This window comes from Pseudopodoces humilis, chromosome 8, assembly GCF_049639895.1.
Source record: "Pseudopodoces humilis isolate 2021_Gansu_Grassland_sample_001 chromosome 8, ASM4963989v1, whole genome shotgun sequence".
NCBI lineage: Eukaryota > Metazoa > Chordata > Aves > Passeriformes > Paridae > Pseudopodoces > Pseudopodoces humilis.
This window is the reverse complement of record NC_142207.1, coordinates 33,166,556-33,187,624: the sequence shown is the minus strand read 5'-3', so window position 1 is coordinate 33,187,624 and position 21,069 is coordinate 33,166,556. Positions and strand designations below refer to the sequence as shown.

General features: G+C 43.9%; 1 protein-coding gene across 32 annotated transcripts in view; it reads right to left on the bottom strand.

Annotated features, from left to right (window-relative positions):
- MAP2 (microtubule associated protein 2) overlaps positions 1-21,069 on the bottom strand; it is a 219,858-nt gene that overhangs the window by 56,480 nt on the left and 142,309 nt on the right. For 29 of the 32 annotated variants that reach the window (XM_088058647.1, XM_088058670.1, XM_088058646.1 and 26 more), the window contains one exon: positions 11,521-11,806. In XM_088058647.1, the coding sequence (XP_087914773.1) occupies positions 11,521-11,782 (262 nt within the window). In that variant the 5' untranslated portion in view covers positions 11,783-11,806. The remainder of the gene's footprint in view (positions 1-11,520; positions 11,807-21,069) is intronic. The other 3 variants (XM_088058662.1, XM_088058663.1, XM_088058664.1) reach the window with 1 other exon arrangement.

Here is a 21,069-nt window from a genome sequence, read left to right as displayed (position 1 = left end):
TTCTTCAGTGAGAGAGCTGGACACATAATCCAAATCTCCAAGGCACACAGTACAAAATCTGAAGTGACTCATGCTAGGAGCCAGGAGCCATTCTGAAAGCTCCAGTGAGCCCCCTCCTCCAGCTCCCTAGCACATGTATTAGGCAGAGGTCTCTGCCATGCTGTCAAGCAGCTGTAGAACGAAACACCAAAGGACCAGTCCCCTCCTCAGCCCCCCTGAAATACGTAAGTCTGTTAAAAAGGAGTCATACCAATGTTAGTATAATAATGCAACACTTTAAAAATGAGCCCTCATTACTGCAATACTTGTTTCCTGTGCATCCCCTGAGTCTACCTTCTTCTACTGCCTGGAACAAAATATTTACTGTCAGCATTTCCCAGACAAATCACAGGTGGGAAAAGCTGTAAGTTCTGTTTTGTCTGATGCATGGGCAACACAGTTTAGAGCTAACATGCAATATTGAAGCTGACAACACCAAACCCTCAGCCAGGGCAATGCAGTGATGTCCCGCTGCCTTTCCTGGGACTTGGTATCAGCTCAAAACAACACTTGCACATACAAAGCAGCTATATCTATCTTTCCCCAAAAGTATTCATTCCCTAGGACTCACACAAAAGAAACCACTTTGGCTTCAAAACAAAGAAACAGATATTTAATCCTTTGAATGTGAGTAAATACACATAATGGGTAACTCACTCTTAAATCAATATTAGTTTTGGACTTCAGTACAAGTTAACATTTTAAACAAGCTGACTTTTAAGAACCTCTACAAAAGTCAATGAAGCATCAGCCACCTACAGAAGATGGTGATGCATCCCTTAAGGTTAATTTTTAGCTCCTTTTGGGATGATTTTAAACACTTTTCACAGTGCTTTCTTTGATCTTTTTTAAAAAGGATTCACAGTATGCTATAGAAACTTTACTGGATTTAAGTTTAAAATTAACCTGTGCACTTACTGTGTGGGATTTAGTCATGCCTGGTCAGAAGGACTGAAGATCAATCTGTCAATGGCAAGAGAATGCTGGTTTAACCTATCAGGAGATATTTAACACATAAAATGCAGCAATGCCATGCCCTGCTTACCTCAGTGCTCACACTGTTGCTCCAGTGCAGCTCTGCACTGCAGCAGCAGCTGCATGGCTGATCTCTTCCAAGCCCTGCTTCCCAGTCCTGTTTGCACCTGCACCAAGGCAGATGTGTTTGGAGGAATGGCTCTGCATCCTTCCAAAGGAGCATGTACAAGTGTCTCCACAGACAGGCAGACTGAAGGTGGCCTGTGTCATGTACAGATTAACCCAGTCCCACAGAAGCTGTGCTGTGGATGAACTTTCAGAGCAGCTCTCAGCCAAGGCCAACAGTTCTCCCATCTCTCCCCATCTTTTCTGGCACTACCCCAGCTGAAGGAAGCCTTGCCTCTGACCAGGACTCATCCCTGAATATTCACACAGCCTGCTCCTGTCCACTGCCTGCCCACTCTTGGAGACTACTGGCTCACACCTCTCTGTGTGCAATGTGATTAGGAAAGAGAAATGTGCAGCTGCTCTTGAAGAAGGAAAATGTGAGATGCACATCAAAGCCCTCAGTGCATCTTCAGTGCCTGTCAGCACTGGCACAGAGATGCTGTGGCTGCCCCAGCCCTGGAACAGTCCAAGGTCAGGTTGGACAGGGCTTGGAGCAACCTGGGATAGTGGAAGGTGTCCCTGCCCATGGCATGGCATTGGAATGAGATGAGGTTTAAGGTCCCTTCCCACCCAAACCATTCTATGGCTCAGTGACCTTCTGAACTACCTCTTCCACTTCTGCCAAAGCTGTGTTCTCTGGGCACCTAAATACCTGCAAGCCATTGTGCTGGAGACATCCAACTGCTGAAGGGAGAGCTGAGACCAGGGCTGGGGGCACTGCAGCCTCCAAGAGAGCTGCAGCCAGAGGCTGAGCCCCTTAGTGCACTGAAAATGAGCAGCAGTTGTGGAAATTCCAGGTAGCAGAGGAGCTACACTGGATGGGTGGGATAAAGCTGGAAGCACATATGGAGGGCAAGAGTAAAAAAAAGACAGAGACAACATAAGTGAGAAAGGAGAAAGAGAAGGAGGAGTTGACAGAGGAATTGTTGAGAAGGATGACATATTCTTAAATACAGAGAAGGGATTATGGGAAAAGGAAAGAGAAAGCAACTCATACACAGGAACAGCTAGGGATTAGTTTCAGCTCACCAACAACCTGTGTGGGCTGCGTTACCCTAGATGGGGCACATCCTCTGAATTTGGGGTAAAAAAGCAACAGTCACCACTGAATCCTATTCCCTCTTCTCATATGTGGTGCAAGGCTGGGGATGAAAACAGTTTCAGTACATCAGCAAGACTGCCACATCTACACAGCAGGGGCAGCTGATGCATTCATAAAGAGGAGCAGAAGTATCCGTCTGGCCAGATGCACGGACAGAGAACCAGACTGTAAATCAGTTTTATCCTAACTGCCATAGGCTATATGGGTTGCTGGAAGCTCTACCAAACTGATCATGCATCATTATGAATTAGCCTCAAGGAAAGAAAAAGAAACAGAAAGGGAAGTACCTGGGGTTTATTTTCCTCTCCCAAAATACACAGCGCCTCCCAGTGAAACCGATTTCCATGAACTATTCAATCTATTTCACTCAGTCCTGAGTGAAATTACTCTCTGGAAAGCATCTAGGAGGTTTTCCTGCCCTGTAGCTAATGATATCTCTCAGTTATTTTCCATAAACTGCATGCTAAAGTTTTGAACATTTATTTTCCACACGCAGGAGAAGGGCTCATTCCCAATATCTAATGTACACAGCTGGAGTGCCTTGAGTTTCCTGCACTTTTTGCATGTCATGAGGAATGCCCCAATACTAACAGAACCCCAGGAAACAACCAAAACTGCATTTCTAAATCATCACTTCAGAAGAGGTTTTCCAAGCACTGCTGACTGTGCTCTGCAGTCAGTCTGGGAAACAGCAGAGAAAATGTAAATGTTTTGCTCAGAATCTCCCAAAGAACAAATGACAGCGTAAATACCATCACACAGACATCTCACTTTGAGTCTTGTCTTTGAATTTCCAGATCAGCCATTGGTAGAGACATGCACTGGATCATCAGTGCTCATCTGCTAGATAATGCCAGCTGTTTTGTGCTGATTTCCATCTCTTTAGCTGACAAAGGCAAGCAAATCTGTATTATCATTAAAAGGACTGATTTTAAAGTGAGCAGTTAATCTACCAGTAGCAACTCCACAGAACAAAAAACCCTAACCAAAACACTACTACATGCTAAGTTTTGCTGTCCTTACCCAGGTTATGAATACAGCAAAAGAAGAGATGGTTTCTTCTCTATGCTGTAACCTCACAGATTAAAACAGCATAAAAGACAAAGACAGGGAGTTGTCCCTTGCTTCCCTCTTCCTTTTCCTTTGAGTTTCTCACTCAAATTAAAACCCAGATTGCCTTTGCTTTCCAATTTTAATACAGAGTGGCTCATTGTGGTTAGTCAAATCAAGGAATTTGCATATATATATATTTCTCTCTTGTACTTTGTACAGAAAATATATCCCAAAGTAATATTTTCTTTTAATTTCCATGAAAGTGGTGCCTCAGTGAGGACCACAGAGTGAGGTCCCAATCACAAAGTGCTTGCAGCCTCTTCCTTATCTCCCTTAACCTTGAGAAGCAAATGCTAGAGGAAAAGAGGAAAAAAACTAAATCCTCCTTTCCTTTGTCAGCCAGCCTGACTGTGGCTCACAGACGTCACAGGGAGCCTGTGCACTCCTGAATGCTAAATAATCTCCTAGGCTACATACTTTCTCTCAGCGGAGCTTAAAAAGAGATCTCACTTTGAGCAGGGCCATGTTGACATGGCAACGGGGGAAAAAGGGAATCAGCAAGCCTGGTACTCCTTGCCAGGAGCAGCAGACTTTGTGTGACTCTCATTTTTGTGAGAGATGTGATGGTACCTACCCCCTCTCCATCAAGAGTTAAAGCTGTGCCTAGTGGGTGAGGAAGAGCTGATGTCCTGTCCCCATCAGCCACACCTGGGGACACCTTGTCCTGGGCTTTCCTTAGCCTGGGCTGGAAAAGTGCAGCAACCTAACACCTGAGCTTGCACAAAGGAGAAATGGGAGGAAAGGCTTTGTGAAGCGCGGGGCTGAGCGGGTTAATGACTGCCTTCAGGACACAGGGCAAGGGAACTGGAAATGGGGCCAGCAGTGCTCACCAGCACATCCCATGCCGTCACCTAAGAACCTGCTGCTTCCCTTTCAAGGTGACTTTGGAGAAGAAGATGCCATTTCAGCTCTGCCTGAAACAAGAGTAGCTGTGTGCCTGCAAAACAAGGCTCTGTTGTTTAGTAATGAACCTCCTTCCAAAGCTTTCTGCCCTCAGATCAAAACCGGAATGAAAGATTGTGTGCTGGCAGAGTCCCCAGCAATACCATCTCTCTGGTGCTGCTTGGTGCCAAGTGTTGCCCAGTGTTTCTGAATGTCCTTTATGATGCCATCATGGTGATGGAGACCATGACAGACTCTTTAAACACAACAGGAATGAGCCATTGAAGTGCCCCATCTCTACTTCTCTCAAGGGGGAGAGCTGAGACCAACCCAGAGGGCAGAAGCCTGTAGGGAGGTGGCACACAGTCCTGCACGGTGCTGGGCCACCTGTCCATGGCTCTGCACAGACCCCCTGAATGACCTGGGGTAGCTCTCTCCACCCTTGTGCTTCTTCTCCTGGCTTTTACGAGTCCTGTCTACTTTATGTAATTCATAAATGCACAAGCTGCCTCCTACCACACACTTTATAAGCTGAAAAGGACTCCAGCAGAACAGGCCACAAATTAGAATGTGTCTTCTGGGCACAACTGCCCCACCAGTCACTCAGCTAATGCTGGATGGTTGAGATCTGACCAACAGAAACAGGGAAGTCTACATTTACAGCCCTCATTAGAACAGGTACTTAAACATGAATGGTGGGGAGGGAGGGCAGAGGCAAACATAAAAAGCAGAGACAAGGCAAAAATGAAACTGCCAGAATACATTCGATATTTGATATTTTCAGCAGCAGTAACTCTCCTGGCTACAGCAGTCACCCAAAAAGGGCTGCAGATGTTTCCAAAAGGCAACTTTGACAAGCAGAGCTCATGGCATACAGTGTAAACCATGGTGTAGCTCAAACATGTTATGAAAGATGCTTCTTCCATATCCCAGCCTTGTTGTTCCTTGTTACATCTCCGAGGTTATAGATTATGCTTTCTGGGAGCACTGACAGCATCAAGTGCGTGCTGGTTGCCAAGCCAACATGCTCACAGGCTCTCTGCTCTCACTTCTTAAGGAAGCACAGCTGCTTCTGCAATGCTTGTATTGTAACAAGGAAATACCAAAGTGAATTGAAACACCAACAGGGAGCCCAAAGGAAATGGCTGCTGATGCCTTCTCTTGGCCAAATGCAGCACTGATGTGGTATGATGCAGCGGTTGGCTCTAACGTTGTTACAGCAGCTGGCTTGAGACATGGTTTTCAAAAGCAAATCTGAGCTACACATTCCCAGAGGAGCTTAGGGATACAAGAGACTGATGGCTGATATTCTCTCCATGACTGAGTCCCAGCCATAGGAACCAACAGCACCTGTACACCAGGTTACCTCACCCTGCTCCCTTTCAGACAGTAATTTCTGCATTCTGCCCACAACTGTGCCAGACCCTCCAGCTCCTACCGACACATGTCAATCACTGACTGATTTCTGAAGCCCTAAGAGGAGGTGGAGGGGCAGAGCCAGCCTCCTAGAGAGATTGTGAATGGTCAAAAAAATGATGTATTACTGGATTGACTGATAGGACCAGCCAAAGACAAACCGACAGACTGGTCTACATAGTAGTTTTGACTATTTTAGAGTAAGGGAGAAGATAGCTGTGGGTAGGGAATGTGAAAAGATGTAATTTCTGTGCCTTTACTCCTGGTCCTCTGCAGGAGAACAACTGAGAAGGACCTTTACAGCAAGGTTAACAGAGAATAGTAAAACCCCCAGCATTTTCTACAAGTGCCCCAGAGGGGTTCTGTTGCACCCACCTACACTGTCTTCAGCAACATATTTTGAATACATCTATAATATTCCAATAATGTGTCCCAGAAAATGACACTTGTACTACACTTAACAGAGAAGAAAAGTTTCAGATGCCTGGTATGTTTGTCTGTATCTAAATTGGCAGAGATGATGGTGTACAGTAATTACTGTCACATTTCCTGGGCAAAGGGAGGGAGATCAAAATGCCTAATTAACAGCTTCTTTCCCATGGGAGCCATCAATGACATAGTAAGATACCTTCTTCCAGCTCTGTAAATTAAATAACAGAAATGGGACAAACACAGCAGTCACATTCAGCTCTGAATGTCATTGACTTTACATCCTTCTGTGCATTTTGTCTGCATTGCTCAAGACATGCCGCTTGCTGAAAATGCACATCTGACAACAAGGCTGGGAGGCTCCTTTGGGAAACAGGCATTCAGGAAGCTTTCTGGGGGAGGTTTACTAGCTCCACATGGACTTGGGCAGCAACGGGACAGTCACTACAAACAGCCAAATGAAAAGAGCAGTCCTGTTGGAAAGACCAAAAATGCCTCCATACAAAGGACTCTTTGTATGTCTACTGCCAGTGCTGTCAGATATCACCACTTGTATAGCAAGAGAGAGAGAAAGGAAAAGGAGATTAAACAAGATGTCACTAGAGGAGGGAACAAACCACTAGCACACCATGGGACCAGGCCATGACTCTCAGTGCATTTCAGCCTGGAGAGGCTGTTGCATTTAGTGACCCCAAACACGGAGCTGCCATTCTGCTCCATCACAGCTCCAGGACTAGTCAAGAGGGGCTCTCAGCCCACATAACCAAGCACCATGGTGATTTTCCAACAGGGCTGTGCTGACAAGGGCTGTGAACAAGATCCTCTTTACCTGGAGACTGGCTACTACAAGGTTATGGAAGACAATGGGATACAGACTGTTTCCTGGACACACAGCAGGAGGCTGAAACAATCACAATTCCTGCCTTCAACATGGTTTTGTTTTTTGGGTTTTTTTTATAGCTAACCTAAAGAGACTGCTCAAGCTCCACTTGCTATGACAGGGTAGTCTTTCAGGCTTGCATTCCCTGCACCTTATAGAAATATGTTTGTTTTTTTTAAAACAGTAGATGGTCAGAGGAATAAGTCTGTTCCAGACACCCATTTAGTCCAGCTTTATAAAGCCTGAAACAAAGGGCTGAATTAGGATAAATTACATTCCAAATTGTAATGTGGTTTGTCCCTTCCGAATTTTCTCTTCAGTTGTTTCCTGCTGTCTGAATCCCCTCCTTTCTGGGGTAGTATCTGCCATCACACAAAAGCTGGTTTGTCTCTAGATCAGCAGATAAAATTGGACCTTTTTCTATTGTCCTTAGCTTATCTTACAATATTCCTTTTTTCCCTGCCTCTTCCCACCCCTGCCTTGCTCCCTCCTAGCCTCCCTCTCACCTGCTCTCCTGCTGCTGAGTCTGTCTCCCCACATTCCTCAGCCCCTTACTCCTCCCTCAGATCAATACTGCCACTTCTTCATTCCCCTTCACAGGTCTGGGGCTCCCTCTTTCTGCTTCACTTACAGACTGACACACACCAGTGTCTGCATTCCCCCAGCCTCTCTCACAGATCTGTCATGGGCTGCCTCTCACCCACCTTCCTCATGACTCCAGAGCCAAAAGTGCCCAGCCTGTAGTGGGATTGCTGTGCCATGCCAGGGCAGTCACTGCTGTGTGCTACAGTTTACCACAGTCCCTTTGCACCCCACATGGATGGATGATGTTGAATTGCTGGTTCCCAGAGAATGCTGCAGAGCATCTGTAGTCCTCCTCACAGCTTCTTTCCAGTCAGCTGACCAGAACTTCCCAGTGAGAAAAGAAAAGACTGCCACTCCTGTGTTTCACTGCAAGTCAGGCACATCCTGTGCTCTACCACTGGGTCCAATACAAAGCTTTCCTTGTCAGCCTACTTCAGAGGGAGTTCCTGAGGATTATGCTATCATGTCCCTTTGCATCACAGATTTCACATGACATGAAAATGTTTGGCTTGACAAAACCTACAGATCTCATTCTCCACTCCTAATAATTCCATGGTCTCCACCAAAGATGCTCTGCACGTGCAAGTGAGAAGGGACATGGAGCATGAAGCAAGGGGAGCACATCAAAACTCAGTGGTCTCAGGCTGTGGGATGCTGCAGACTGCACCAAAGGCAAGGTGTCTTCAGGAGCACCTCCAGAACAGTGCGGGATTCGTGTCTGGCAGAAGCACAGGGCTCAGCTGGTCAGCAAGGGGTAGCCCAAGTACATACACGAATTTATATCCACAAAATGCATACAAAAAGAAATAGGGGCTTTACCACCCAAATTATATCACACCCCTAATAGCTTCCTGTGGGCTATGCCAAAAAACCAGCCTGTTCTCTTGCACACATCTGCCTTTGACTCGGGTGGCTGCCGGATCAGGCCCTGAGGCTGCCCTGTCCACAGCTCTGCGCACTCTCCCACATTCCCATCGGTCTGTTTGAAAGGAGGGCATTGATGTGTCTCCATAATTCAGCCATTACCAGCACGATGCTGAGACAGATCAATCAAAGGCAATACAACAGCCAGATTCAGAGGATTCCAAAAATTGAGGTCAGATTCAGTAACTCTTAGACACTGAGAGAGAGAGAGAGAGAGAGAGAGATATACACAAAGACAAATTTCAACTGTGCAAATCTAAAAGTGTCACTTGTAGTGATGGATTGGATGTGTTTCAGGAAGAACTGTTACTTCCTCCCCCATTACCATCCCTCACCTCTGCATCAGTGCTGGTATAAGGTGACTTTGTCAGGGTGGCCTTATCCTAACTTTTCCCTTAACACATGGCCCTCTGATTTTACAGCACAAGCCCTGCAAATGGGTGTCCTGCTGCTCTGCTGTGCCTTGAAGGGTCAATTGCCCAGCTACAGAACACCTTTCCCTAGGAGAGGACCATTTTGTGGCTAAATCCCAGCTCCTGGGTCAGTCAGACGCAGCAGCCCTTCCTAAGGGGAAACACCTCAAAATGCACCAGGGATTGGGTGATGGACAGCTGCCTGGGAAATCTCTGTTTAAACTAGTGCTCTGATGCACATAAGGTTGTTGCAGTTGCTGGGGATTTACAAACTTCAACATGAAAGCTGAGAAGCCAAAGTTTTTCCTAGGTTATAGTGCTAGACTTGTACCAGAGAAAAGAAAATCCCTGTAAATCTACTCAAACCTACAGCTTGGATTAATTATCTCCATCGACCTTGGCTTCCTGATCATTTTCTCCTCAGATGTTTGGAATCAGTAAGCTACTACAAATAATTAAATGATTCATATTATTGATAATTGTATGTATCAGAGTGGCATTTAAAAACCCTACCTGATGTAATTTGCAAGCAGACAAACACAGCAAAGATGACTAAATTTTGTTGTGAATAACAATCCTTGATTTCAAGATCAAATTCTGAACTGAACACCAAAAATCTAGAAGTCCTGTCCCACACTGCATTAAGCACATCCAGCTAGTAAATACTAGTATGAAGTGGCAATACACACTCTGGTCCTTTTCTATCACTATAGTAAGTTGCTAACTGGTTTCTCCTTCAAAAAGAGAAAAAATATTGAAATAAATGCATCTTAAGTATTCTACAAAGGTTTACATTTCACCAATTAAATGTGGGCTTAGCCAGTGCCTGATTGTGCAGTGCACAAGTTTACAGAGAGCTAGGAATTCAGGCATGAAGGCAAGCAGTTCTAGAACTTTTCCAGTGCTCAAGGACAAAGATGTCATGAGATAAGCTATAATAAGACTCCCAAACAAAAGCTGTACATATTGACAGTAAGTCTCCACACCAGAGATCTTAAGAGTCTGAGCAGACAGTGAGAAAACTGCAGGGAAGGAGGAAATGAGGCCACAAAGTGGTGACTGAAGCAAACTTCACCTGGATCAAGAGTAATCTTGTTGCCTCAGCAAATGTGTGTCCCCAGCACTACTGCATGTCCTACAACATGCTTCCTCATTTTGTCTTGCTCTGCTTTTAACCACTTGCCTCGAAAAGCAACATGAAAAGGCACTACTATAATGTTGATGGTCAGCAGTGGTTTCCTTCCTCCTGTCACCCATTAGCTGCAAACTCAATTAAACATTTGGATCTCTCTCTGACCAGCACTCAGAATCTGAGCTTGAGAGAGAAAAGCATTTCTCTCCTTCCTTTCTAAGGATAGGAAATTCCTCTTCATCCTGTAAAGTTATCCACATTTTTCCATACGTTTGGGGGAATTGTCCAACGTGGGGTGACAAATCTGTGGCAAAGATGAGAAATGCACTCAGTCTCCTCACTGCTAAGAACTCCTGCTTATCTCCTGACTAAACATAGAATAAAGCTGGGTTACAGCAAAAAAGACAAGACCTCATTATCATCTCCCCAGTCATCAACACTGTGTTCACCTGAAAGCTCACACACCGTTTCTTTCACCTTGGCCAAAATTTGAAAGCCAATCTGCAATAAGAGATTTAAAATATAAGTACATTTACTTTTAGTAGAGATCTCAATTTCCAACACAATTGCTTATGAAATGACTGTATGGTCAAGGAGCCTTAAAATTCTCCAGCTGCTGAGAAATTACGGATAGCATCTCCAAATGCTGTCAACAGCCAAAAAAACATTGTTAGAAAGATCTCTTTAGCATGCATGAATGGATGCATCAAGGGCAGTTGTGTCTATACAAGTGAAATCCTTCTTGCACTGTGCTTTTGGGGTTTGGAGTGGGAACTCTGCACAAAGATAATTAGCATTTACTTCTAAAACAGGAAACTTGCTTTGCATATTTCATTTTGACACAGTCACACTCTCCTTTTTTTCTGCAAATAACAAGCTGAATTCTAAAAACCTTACATAGTTTACAAATAGACTAAGTCCCAGTGAGCTTCCAGTGAAAATATGGCTGGGCAAGGATGAATAAACGCTGATACTGAATTGTGGTGTTCCCAGCCAGAATGAGCAATACATTATTTTGCAAATAGTACATGGTTTCAAGAAGGTCTTGTTTCTTGTGAGCAGTAACAGGAGAATCCATCCTTCTTGCACACACAAATGCATGAGCCATCCATGCAAGACAGTTGGGCAGTTTCCTACTCCTTTGTAGCCAGAGGACCCGAACAGCTGCTCTGTACCAGTTGCCACATCTCTGATGGGTAACCTTATTTATGAAGAAGGCCTTTCCTGAAGCCTTCTCAGAGCAGTGCCCAGAATCCTAAGCATGTGTCATCTGTGTAAGCCTGGGTGAAGATGCAGCAGCCCTTGCTGTGAGGAGCTAGTGCCCTTCCAAAGCACACACACCCTCATGTCATCTCCCCCATGCCCCATGGCACGCTTGACTCCACCTAACATTTCCTCTTGGAGAAACACCCAAGGTTCTGCAAAGCCCTCTGTTCTGCAGCAGGGCATCGAGGTGCATTACCTGCAGTCTCCCTGTTCCCTGATGACAACTCTCCGTTGATGCCATTCTCTTTGGTCTGAGCATACGTCCCTGGCTGCTCATGGCTGCCCAGCCTCAGCTCCTCAATCTCTTGGTACGGAAATCCATTGGCACTTCTGACCAGTCCGGCACTCGCGCCACCCTGATCCTTAATTTCAGGTGAATGTGGGTGTGAAGAAGCCTCTGTTAGCTGACCTGAAGTCCAGTGTGGGGCCTTGGCTTCGTCTTTCCTATCCTCGGCCATGGCTCCTTGCCTCCACCGCTTGGCCTGTAACGACATGAGCAGGAGAGATCAGTTCCAAATGGGTGACTGTGAGCATCAGCACAAGCATGTCACCACCACTGCTGCTGGTAAATTCAAGTCTGGCACAGGAAAGATGTATATCTGTGTGCTTGTCCTAGCTGTGAGTGAACTGATTTAAACCCAAAACAAACCACCAGCAGGAAAAATTATGGGTCAAGTCCTCCCTGACTCTCACATGCCTTGCAATTATCAGCACCATTTTCTTGATGGCTGCCCGTTATTAATCTGATTTTAACGCATTAATTACAGTTAAAACATCAACCCAATTAACAAGATATGAATCTGTCGTCACAGTGCCACAACCTGCTCCCAGGGCAATAAAGGAAGAATGCCACAACTGCTACAAGTTGAAGCTGCTGCTGCAGTTATACCAAGGGGGTGCTTGTCAGGCACAGAAGCACAAGGTGACGTGGCCTCTCCAGCACGTGCAATCTGCCACTTGTCATGACAGAAGCAAGTCTGGGAATGCACACTGGGTTCCTGAACACCCATGCTGTTTGACTCCAGTTAAATCCCCTCTTATTTGCTGTTATGTGAACATTCACACACATTTGTCCAACCCTTTTGTCCAAAACAGTCCATGGGGAACAGTTTGTTTCTCACACAAGCATTTGCATTATCTTTTGACTATCAGTACTTGTACAGAAATAAAACTAATCATTATTTGCTACTTCACACACATTTTACTCCTGTTAGTTAGCTCTCATTTGTCTAAGCAAAGGAAAAAAGCCACTGCATAAGCCATAATGCTTGGCTAGTCCTCACAGATAAATGCAGCAGTAGTTCCTCAATATGTAAACCTAGGAAGGCAATAAATCATAATCATGTTTTGATGATACAGTAGCCTCTGGAGAGGAGAAGACGACCTGCCCTGAGCTAGCTACTTCAAAGTGGAAAGCAGCAGGCCTTTTCCAAAAGCACTTGCCACCTCTTTTTTACCCTGGGAGAAAAACACATAAAAGCAGTGAGCTGAATGCAGTCAACCAGCCACATATCACAGAGGCTGAGCAGTCTGGAAAAGGCAGCACAAACTGGATAGTGCATATATTCTGCAGACATTTAACAAAACAAAACAAAACAAAACAAAAAAAAAAAACAGAAAAAGAAACTAGTTTCCATAGTGTCAGGTCAGTTTGAAGAAAACCTCTAAACACAAGAAAAGGCTATTTGCCAGACAATCACTCATAAGTGATAATTTGACCTCTTTCTGATCAGACATTATAACTTAATAATGATGGCTTTCAGAGCTTCTTTAGATTTTTAAAAAACCATGTTGAATCACAAAATTACATTTCATTCACAATATGTGACTCAAACTGGAGTTCCATGTCAAAAAGGACTAAAAATTATTTTGCCCCATGGTGAAATAATGTTATAGGAAGTGCTCTGCCTGCTCTCACCCTGACCCAGCATCATTCCCTGGAGGTACCTGACTGCATAAAGACTGAAGGATCCACTGAAACTTGAAGCCCAGGTATTCCTTTAAGCTGGAATGAAAATGATGGGATGGGCATTATCACAAAGAAGGGACACATGTCTCAGTCAACCACAAGAAGAGAAGAGTAAACACACTCCACATCCCTTTGCCTTCCCCACCTCCGTTACCCTAATGGGAGACTCAACAGGGAGATGTTCTGCATGTACAGACAGAGCTTTAAAGCAGCCATCTCACATCATACCAGGAGAGCTGATGGTGTCATTAAGAAGAACAGCCCAAGACAGGAAAATAACCACTCCTACAAACCCAAAAAAAAATAGACCTCTGCCTCTAGATCTGTTTATTGCATGATTGTAGAGAACATTTTCTGATCAGAGCCTTTCTAAAACATGAGGCCATGGGACAAATGTCTTCCTTTTTACATGAATGAGCAGCACACATTCAAAGCCACCAACATTTGAGATATGAGGGCAGAACAAACCTGTTCTGGGGGGAAAAAAGGGAGATAATTCTCATTTATGTCCCCTGGGGAAGCTCAGGAAGCCACAAAAATCTCAGAAAAAAAACAACCAGAGAAAAAGCCCAAGCCCTAACTCAACACTTCCCTCACCAATCCAGTGTGCTTGGAAGCTGAGAGCAGAACCCAAAGCAGGATGAACCTGCCCACCATCTTCACCAGTTCAGCCCCTGGGTCAGCCATGAGAGGAGCCCAGAGGCACAGCAGGACAGGGAGGGTTATGAAAGAGCCAAGTGTGGGGAATGTAGCTCTGAAAATCACTGGGACAAATGTAATAGTTGTATTCCACAGTTCCGCACTTTGGTAGCTATTATCCCTGAAATATCCTCTTCCTGGTTCCAGGCAGACACTCCCTGCTTCACTTGAAGCTCTTGAGGAAGGATATTCACATCTTCACAATGGACTGTGTCACAGAAGTCCCCAGTGAAAATAACAAAAGTGCTTTTATCTTTAAAAATAAATACAGTGGGCAGACTTCAATGCGAGCTGCGTGTATCTGGAGGCAGAATTTGGCTCAGTACTTTTAAAAGATGGTTACAGAGTAAAGCATGGATGAATTCATTCTTGCCTCTCTGTTATTCATCAAGTGCTCTCAGGCTTTATAATGGTAGAGAGAAACAGCAAGTGAGTCACACAATGCATCTTTGTGCTCAGCAATTTAGCAATGACTATCTGCTGTGTGCTGTGATTCATCCACAGCTTGGGTTCAAATCCAGAATACATAGGTGTGTTTTGTACCATCAAGTGAGTTGTTTTTCTTTCATTTCATTAGCATACAATGGAATTAAATTAATCAGGTAATGTAAATAATGACAGAAATACCAAGAGTGGCCAGACAATATAGCAGAATTTAAATAGTGGTAACTATGTAACAAGAAAAAACCTAGAATAATTTGGGCAACCGATGGAAACACTGTACTTCAGGGAAGCAAATAGTCCCTCTTTTTACCAGTTTCCTATTCTTTGCACAAGCTGCAATGAAGGCTTTCAGAAAAACATAGATAAGAAGGCACAGCCATTCCTCTAAAATGTCGTGTTACTTTAGTTAAAATTGATTTGGATCTTTATGAACCTTTCTTTGCTAACCATTACAAAATAACTGCTTTATCAGGAAATACACAGCAGCAATCCTACAGCATGTTCTCACCCTTTCTCAGTGAGTCAGTGGTCAGTGGTAGTGAGGGGGTGACCTAGGCAGGTGCTTGAGCACAGCAGAAGGAGCAGTGGAGCTCACAGACAGTTCCAGCCTTGACTTCACTGACCCACCAGCACAGCCCCTTACTCCAGAGCCATTCTGGCTACAGCTGCAGGCTGTGTTAGCTACACAGCACAGGACTGTGGTAACACTCCTCCCTTGGGATGCTCCTCACCCTGAACTCTGATCACAGTCACCATACATGCAAATCACAGTGTAAGACTGGGGTGGGAAATGTGCCCTCCATCCAGAGGGATCAAGTAGGTGCTGTTGAACACCACAGATCACATCAGTGATACTGACCCACACCCATGGGCCATGCACAGCCCTCCCAAAAAGGCTTTCCTTGTCCAGAGTGACATGGAGGATGCTGCTGAAGCAATTGCTTGTCTGGAGAGATCATGCTCCACTGGCAGCAGCAGTGATGCAGCAGTGAAGAGACACTTCACAGGCCTTAAGTTCACGTCATTGTAACTCAGGCAGTGCACTGAGGGGACAGCATTATGGATCTGGACATCCTGTCTTCTGAACTAATAACCTGGAGGAGAAATGATGATAAAAATGAACCCTCCCAGCTTTTTCAGCCATTTGGGAACTGTATGGAGACAGAAAATACTGAAACACAGAGGGACAAATCTCGTGGGGGATATATGGTCTGACACTGCAGTTACCTCCTCCTTTTGCAGGCACTCTACATATATTTATTAATCCATATGCTCTTCCACGTGACACCAGCTCCCGCTGCCATGGCTGGCTTGAACCAAGCCTGAGTGCTTTGAACTCTATGCATGGCAAATCACCCACAGTAATACAGCATGAGGCCATGATATGCAAAACTCAAGGTAATGCTGATTTAAATTTCCTATTGTGCCAGCTGTCCAGAATCATCTTAGTGTTATACTAACACTGCCTTTGCATATAAACAGATGAATTTTCTACAGATTTCTTACTTTTTAAGACAACAGAATTAGGCCAATACTGAAGACTTTTGCAAATAGCCTGCCTTCCTGCTTCAAGCCATGTTTTTACCTGCCCTTGTATCTGTGAGCCCATTCAGAGTGAAACGAGGATATTTAATTTCAGGGAAGTTAATTTATCAAGTAAAAGAAACAGCCACCTGGGTAAATGGAGGAAGAACTACAATTCTAGTGCAGGCAAAAATTGTCACTGGAGGTTCCTGAAGGGAGAGACAAGACACTCTTTAAAAAAAAAGAAAAACAAACTCTGGCAGGGTGTATGGCCAGATCCTGAGGACAGTGGGAAGAAGAGGGGATGTGCCCTGTGTATGGCTCCAGGACCAAATCCTACTTCCCAGAGGGCAATTTAATTCAGGTGCACTGACTCAGTTGCCCTGAGTTGCAGCTGCTTCCAAGTGCAGAGCCAGGAGAGGGAGGGGATTGCTCCACAGATGCGGACTGGAGTGTACAGATATGGCTAATGACCCCAGGTATCCAGGCCTTCCAAAACTCCTCAACTAGACTGCCTAGAAGAGATTTTTTTAATAGAAATTTAAGAAATCCAGGGAATTTCTTTCAGAGAAAAGAAATTAATGAGGCATCATGTTTGTCATTTTTTGCAGAAAGGACACCAAGAATTAAAGAATAAATTAAGATATCTTCAAAATTAGTTATAAATAGCGTGCAATCGAACATACACTAGTAAATAACACAACAAAATAAATTTCATGACCACACACCAGCTGTCCAACAGAGATGATGGATCTGTATACTGAATACCAGACACAGTGATTTAAAAGGTCCCAACGGAATTTGCCAGTAAATTTAACTTACTAACAACTTACATCTAGAAGAGCCAAGGAAAGCAGGGAGGTATCAGGAGGCTGGAATAGAAACAAGAGGTAGAAGGTGGGAAATTTAGATGGACAAGTTCCAATAACCTCCTGCCACCACCAAAAGCTCAGGCTGTAGTATATAGCACACAAACCTTACCAACACTGTTGTCTTCATGGACTCTCCACATATTCACAACACAAGAAGGCCAGTTGTGGATGCCACTTCACTCCTGCATTTCAGCTAACATGCATCTCTCAAATTAATGTGATTATTTTCAGACATGAGTGATGTGCTTCACACTGCTCAAACAGAATGACAGAACCCAGCAAGGGATAGGGAGAAAGTTTCATGGTGTCTGATGGGAACCATGTCAGCTTCCTAAGAGGAACACACAGTCATGGTCCAGAAGCCACAAAACAATTAACCAAAGCTACACTTGATGCTAAATGTCTAAGTGCTGTAATTGCAGTAATATGGAATATTATTAGAGAGAATTATACATTCTCTCCATGGGAGCCACTTTACCTCTCTAGCCAAACAAATGATGAACAAATTTCTCTGTTATTTTATAACAAATATTATTTACTTCTTCCTTGTCCACTGCTTGAGTTATTAGCTTTCAGCTAGATCCCTCTTTCTCGACAACAGGAGCAGGACTATCCCTTTAGACACAACCTTGCACCCCTTAAAAATGCAGGCAGCATTCATCTCCTCACACTTGTACTAGCATTGGTGGGTTTTAAAGGCTTTTCCATTTCCACACTGCAAACAGTTAGTCAATAGCCACATATTCTTTGTAGAAAATCCTTTTGATTGAACCTTGGATTATGAAGCAGATAAAAAATAACGGATGATCCCTGGACCAGAGGAATCTTACTGTGGGAAGATGAAGAAAACAAACCACAATCTCCATGCCTGCCAGAGCTGAGAATGAGGCATGGCTACAGCCTTAAAAGCAGTGGATCAGACCTGCAGCACTGGCACAGCAGAGACAAGCCCTCTGATACTTCTACACAGTGTCCAGGCCTGTGACAGCAGAGATTTTAACCCTTCACAGAGCTCCCAGCAGTTGAGCTGGACACCAGTGGAGCCAGGAAGGTGGGAAGGGTGGGTCACCCCACTGCAGAAACTGCCCAGGTCCCAAAGAAAGGGGAATGCTCTCACTTTGAGAAATGTTTACCTGACCAAGCCCTGCTCTGTGCTGAGCTACAAACCCTGCTCAGGCAGGTGGTGCACCCAGCTGCTGTGCAGAAGGGATGAGATGCAGCATGGTGCATTTCCACTGGTAACAAGCAGGTGTGTCCCAATGCAGAACACAGGCACAGGTACAAGAATGAGACATTCAGTTGTTACTCCTTCCTTCCTTGGGAAGGTGCTCATTTCTCTGGGCTGCTGAAAAGCACCTCAGCTGACTCCTCTTGGATGTTCCCCTCTGAGACATTCTTGCCCATCTTGGAGGGCTGCCCTCACTCCCACGATCAGGAACCAGATATACCAACTTGCTCAAACTCCAGAATGTAAAACTGAGTGCCCTTCTCTCTTGAAATGGTGACATCATGGTACTAGTAGCTTGTGACTAAAAAAAAACAATAAAATATCTATTAGAGCTCACTTCTAGATAAAAAGAATCCCTGTACACCCCTTCTTACTTCAACACCAACCCTTTTCAACAAACCCTCACACTCCCATCTACCATAATTGCTTCCTGCAGGATACAGGAAAGGCATTTTAGCTGGTGAAGGAGATGGTAACCATAACAACAGCACCATGACAACTGCAAGTGATATCTGAAATATGAAATACAGCAAGAAGTTATTACCAATAAATTTGGTCAAAAATAAGGATGGGAAAAGCAGCAAAGAAGCCATAGCAGTTAGTGCAGGTGCCAACACAAAGAAACACAAGTGTCCCTGGGTTAAACTGCATACAGTCCTGCACATCTTAAGATGAAGCACCATGACAGCCCTGTCTTCTGATCAGCAAACAGAGAAGGCAGTGTCTGCTTAATCCTGGACGAGATCTCTCCTGTCTTAAGGGAGCTGGAGAGACTGAAGGATGGAAGGAGAGCTTCTGGGAAGCCAGGAAGTTTCTTGGCAGCTCCCAAATTTCTCAGTGGAGCTTTATGTTTCCACAAGAGTCATTGAAATAAGACCTGAACAAGAACAGGGTTCCTCTCAGGGAAGCATCTCTGTGTCAGGCACACTGCATTGACTTTTCCACCAGGCACAATTTCAAATGGGCACCGTGCACTTCAGTTGGCAGGCTTGTCTGAAACAGGAGGCTCTGCAGCCCTTAGCCAGCAGCCATCTAAACAACCTGTGCCAAGGCTCTGACTTCAATTCTGGCAGAGAAAAAGATTCACCAACATTTGTGGCTACGTCAGCTTTTTCACCCCCAGTGCAGAAGGCGCATTAAAACCCACCATAAACAAACAGCACGAGTTCCAAGGGCTGTGGCAGATGAAATCATTTGGGGGGTGATCAGACAACATTCAAAGACATAGCCCTCTTAGAGCTTTTCACAAGGAATTCAGCTCACTGGATGGCTACACAGGATTGCTCAGGGTAGGCACACCAAGCAGTGGGTCCTTTCCCAGTTCAAATACTTTGTCACCCTCTGCACAGCTTTCCTCTTCTAACCCCCTTGTTCTTTAAAACACTGCAATAATCTAACTGGGAAATAAACCTTTCTTCATGGTACACTTCAGAGATTTTCAGGTATATATTGAAGGCTTAAAGAAATAAACACTCAATAACTCAGTCCTTATTTTTACTTTTATAGTTTGTTTTTTCCTACCAAAATAATTTATTTATACTACATATATATATAATATACATTAGATAGATAGATAGATAGATAGATAGATAGATAGATAGATAGATAGATAGATAGATAGAGATATATAGGTATAGGTATAGGTATAGATATAGATATAGATAGATATAGATATAGATGTGTAGATAGATATAGATAGAGATAGAGATAGAGATAGATGATATAGATATAGATATAAATATAGATATAGATATAGGTATAGCTATAGCTATAGATATAGCTATAGCTATAGCTATAGCTATAGCTATAGCTATAGATATAGATATAGATATAGATATAGATATAGATATAGATATAGATATAGATATAGATATAGATATAGATATAGATATAGATATACACACACACACATTTATACAAAAAATTCTTCAAAAAGCTAAGCACAACAGAGGAAACCTTTAATTTATGGAGGTGATTTTAAAGGCAAAAGATGATTCAGATTGCACCCAGGAAATCTGACTCCAAAATAAGAAATTTTTTTTTCATATTTCCCTCTTACCACAGTCACTTCAAACCTCAGTAAGAAGATAGCTGAAGATCCGTGACAACACCATAGCTAGCTGGAGGACGGGCTATATAAGACAAGAGTACTCAAAATACTGTTTAAGAAGAAGAATTCTTCATCAGTCAGGGAAGAAGTAGACAATGTGATATAGCCATTGCAGGCTAGGGAAGACAAGGTAGAACAACAAGAAATACAAAGACATCAATGCTGTCAACATTCCATAAGTTTGGCCAGCTAAAACCTTGGCTGGCTAATAGAAATGAATACTGAATACTTGGTTCCCCTCCCCACTGCCATTTCCAGTATAACTTTCAGTACTTATAAACAGCTGAGACCAAACCATCATCTTATTTATTGCACAGGTACAGAAAGCGAATACAACATACACTAATCTACTATCTATCTACAATCTACTAATCTACAATCATCTAATTCTCACCCTCACATTTTCAAACCTGTTTTTTGAAGGGCCAGCCAAATTGGGTATTTGCCACAGACCCTGCAAACAAGCCACACAGCTATATGTGCTTCCTCTGCTCTCAAGTTATAATTGATCAGCACTTGCATTTGGACAGGGGCTGGTAAAGGTAATACACAAAAAGACTGGGGTGAAAGTCTTAAGGGCTTGTTTTCCTCACATTGACCTTACTAAAACACATTGATTCGATGTTGCATCTCTTCTCTTAAGAGATTCCAGGATGGATGACAGCACACATTAGGCGGTGAGGAATTAATTAATTATGCTAATATATTACTTGCATATTCTTCACCTAGGACAGGTCTATGCTCTTGTCAGCTGCAGGTGAGCTGCTCTTCTTGCAGGTGAGGCAAACTGGACCATTCAGCAGACATGATACAAACTTGTCTGCTAAGCAGAAACACCCACAACAATATCTCATTTATCTAGAATAAAGCACTTTTAACTACACTGCTACGTCTTTGCC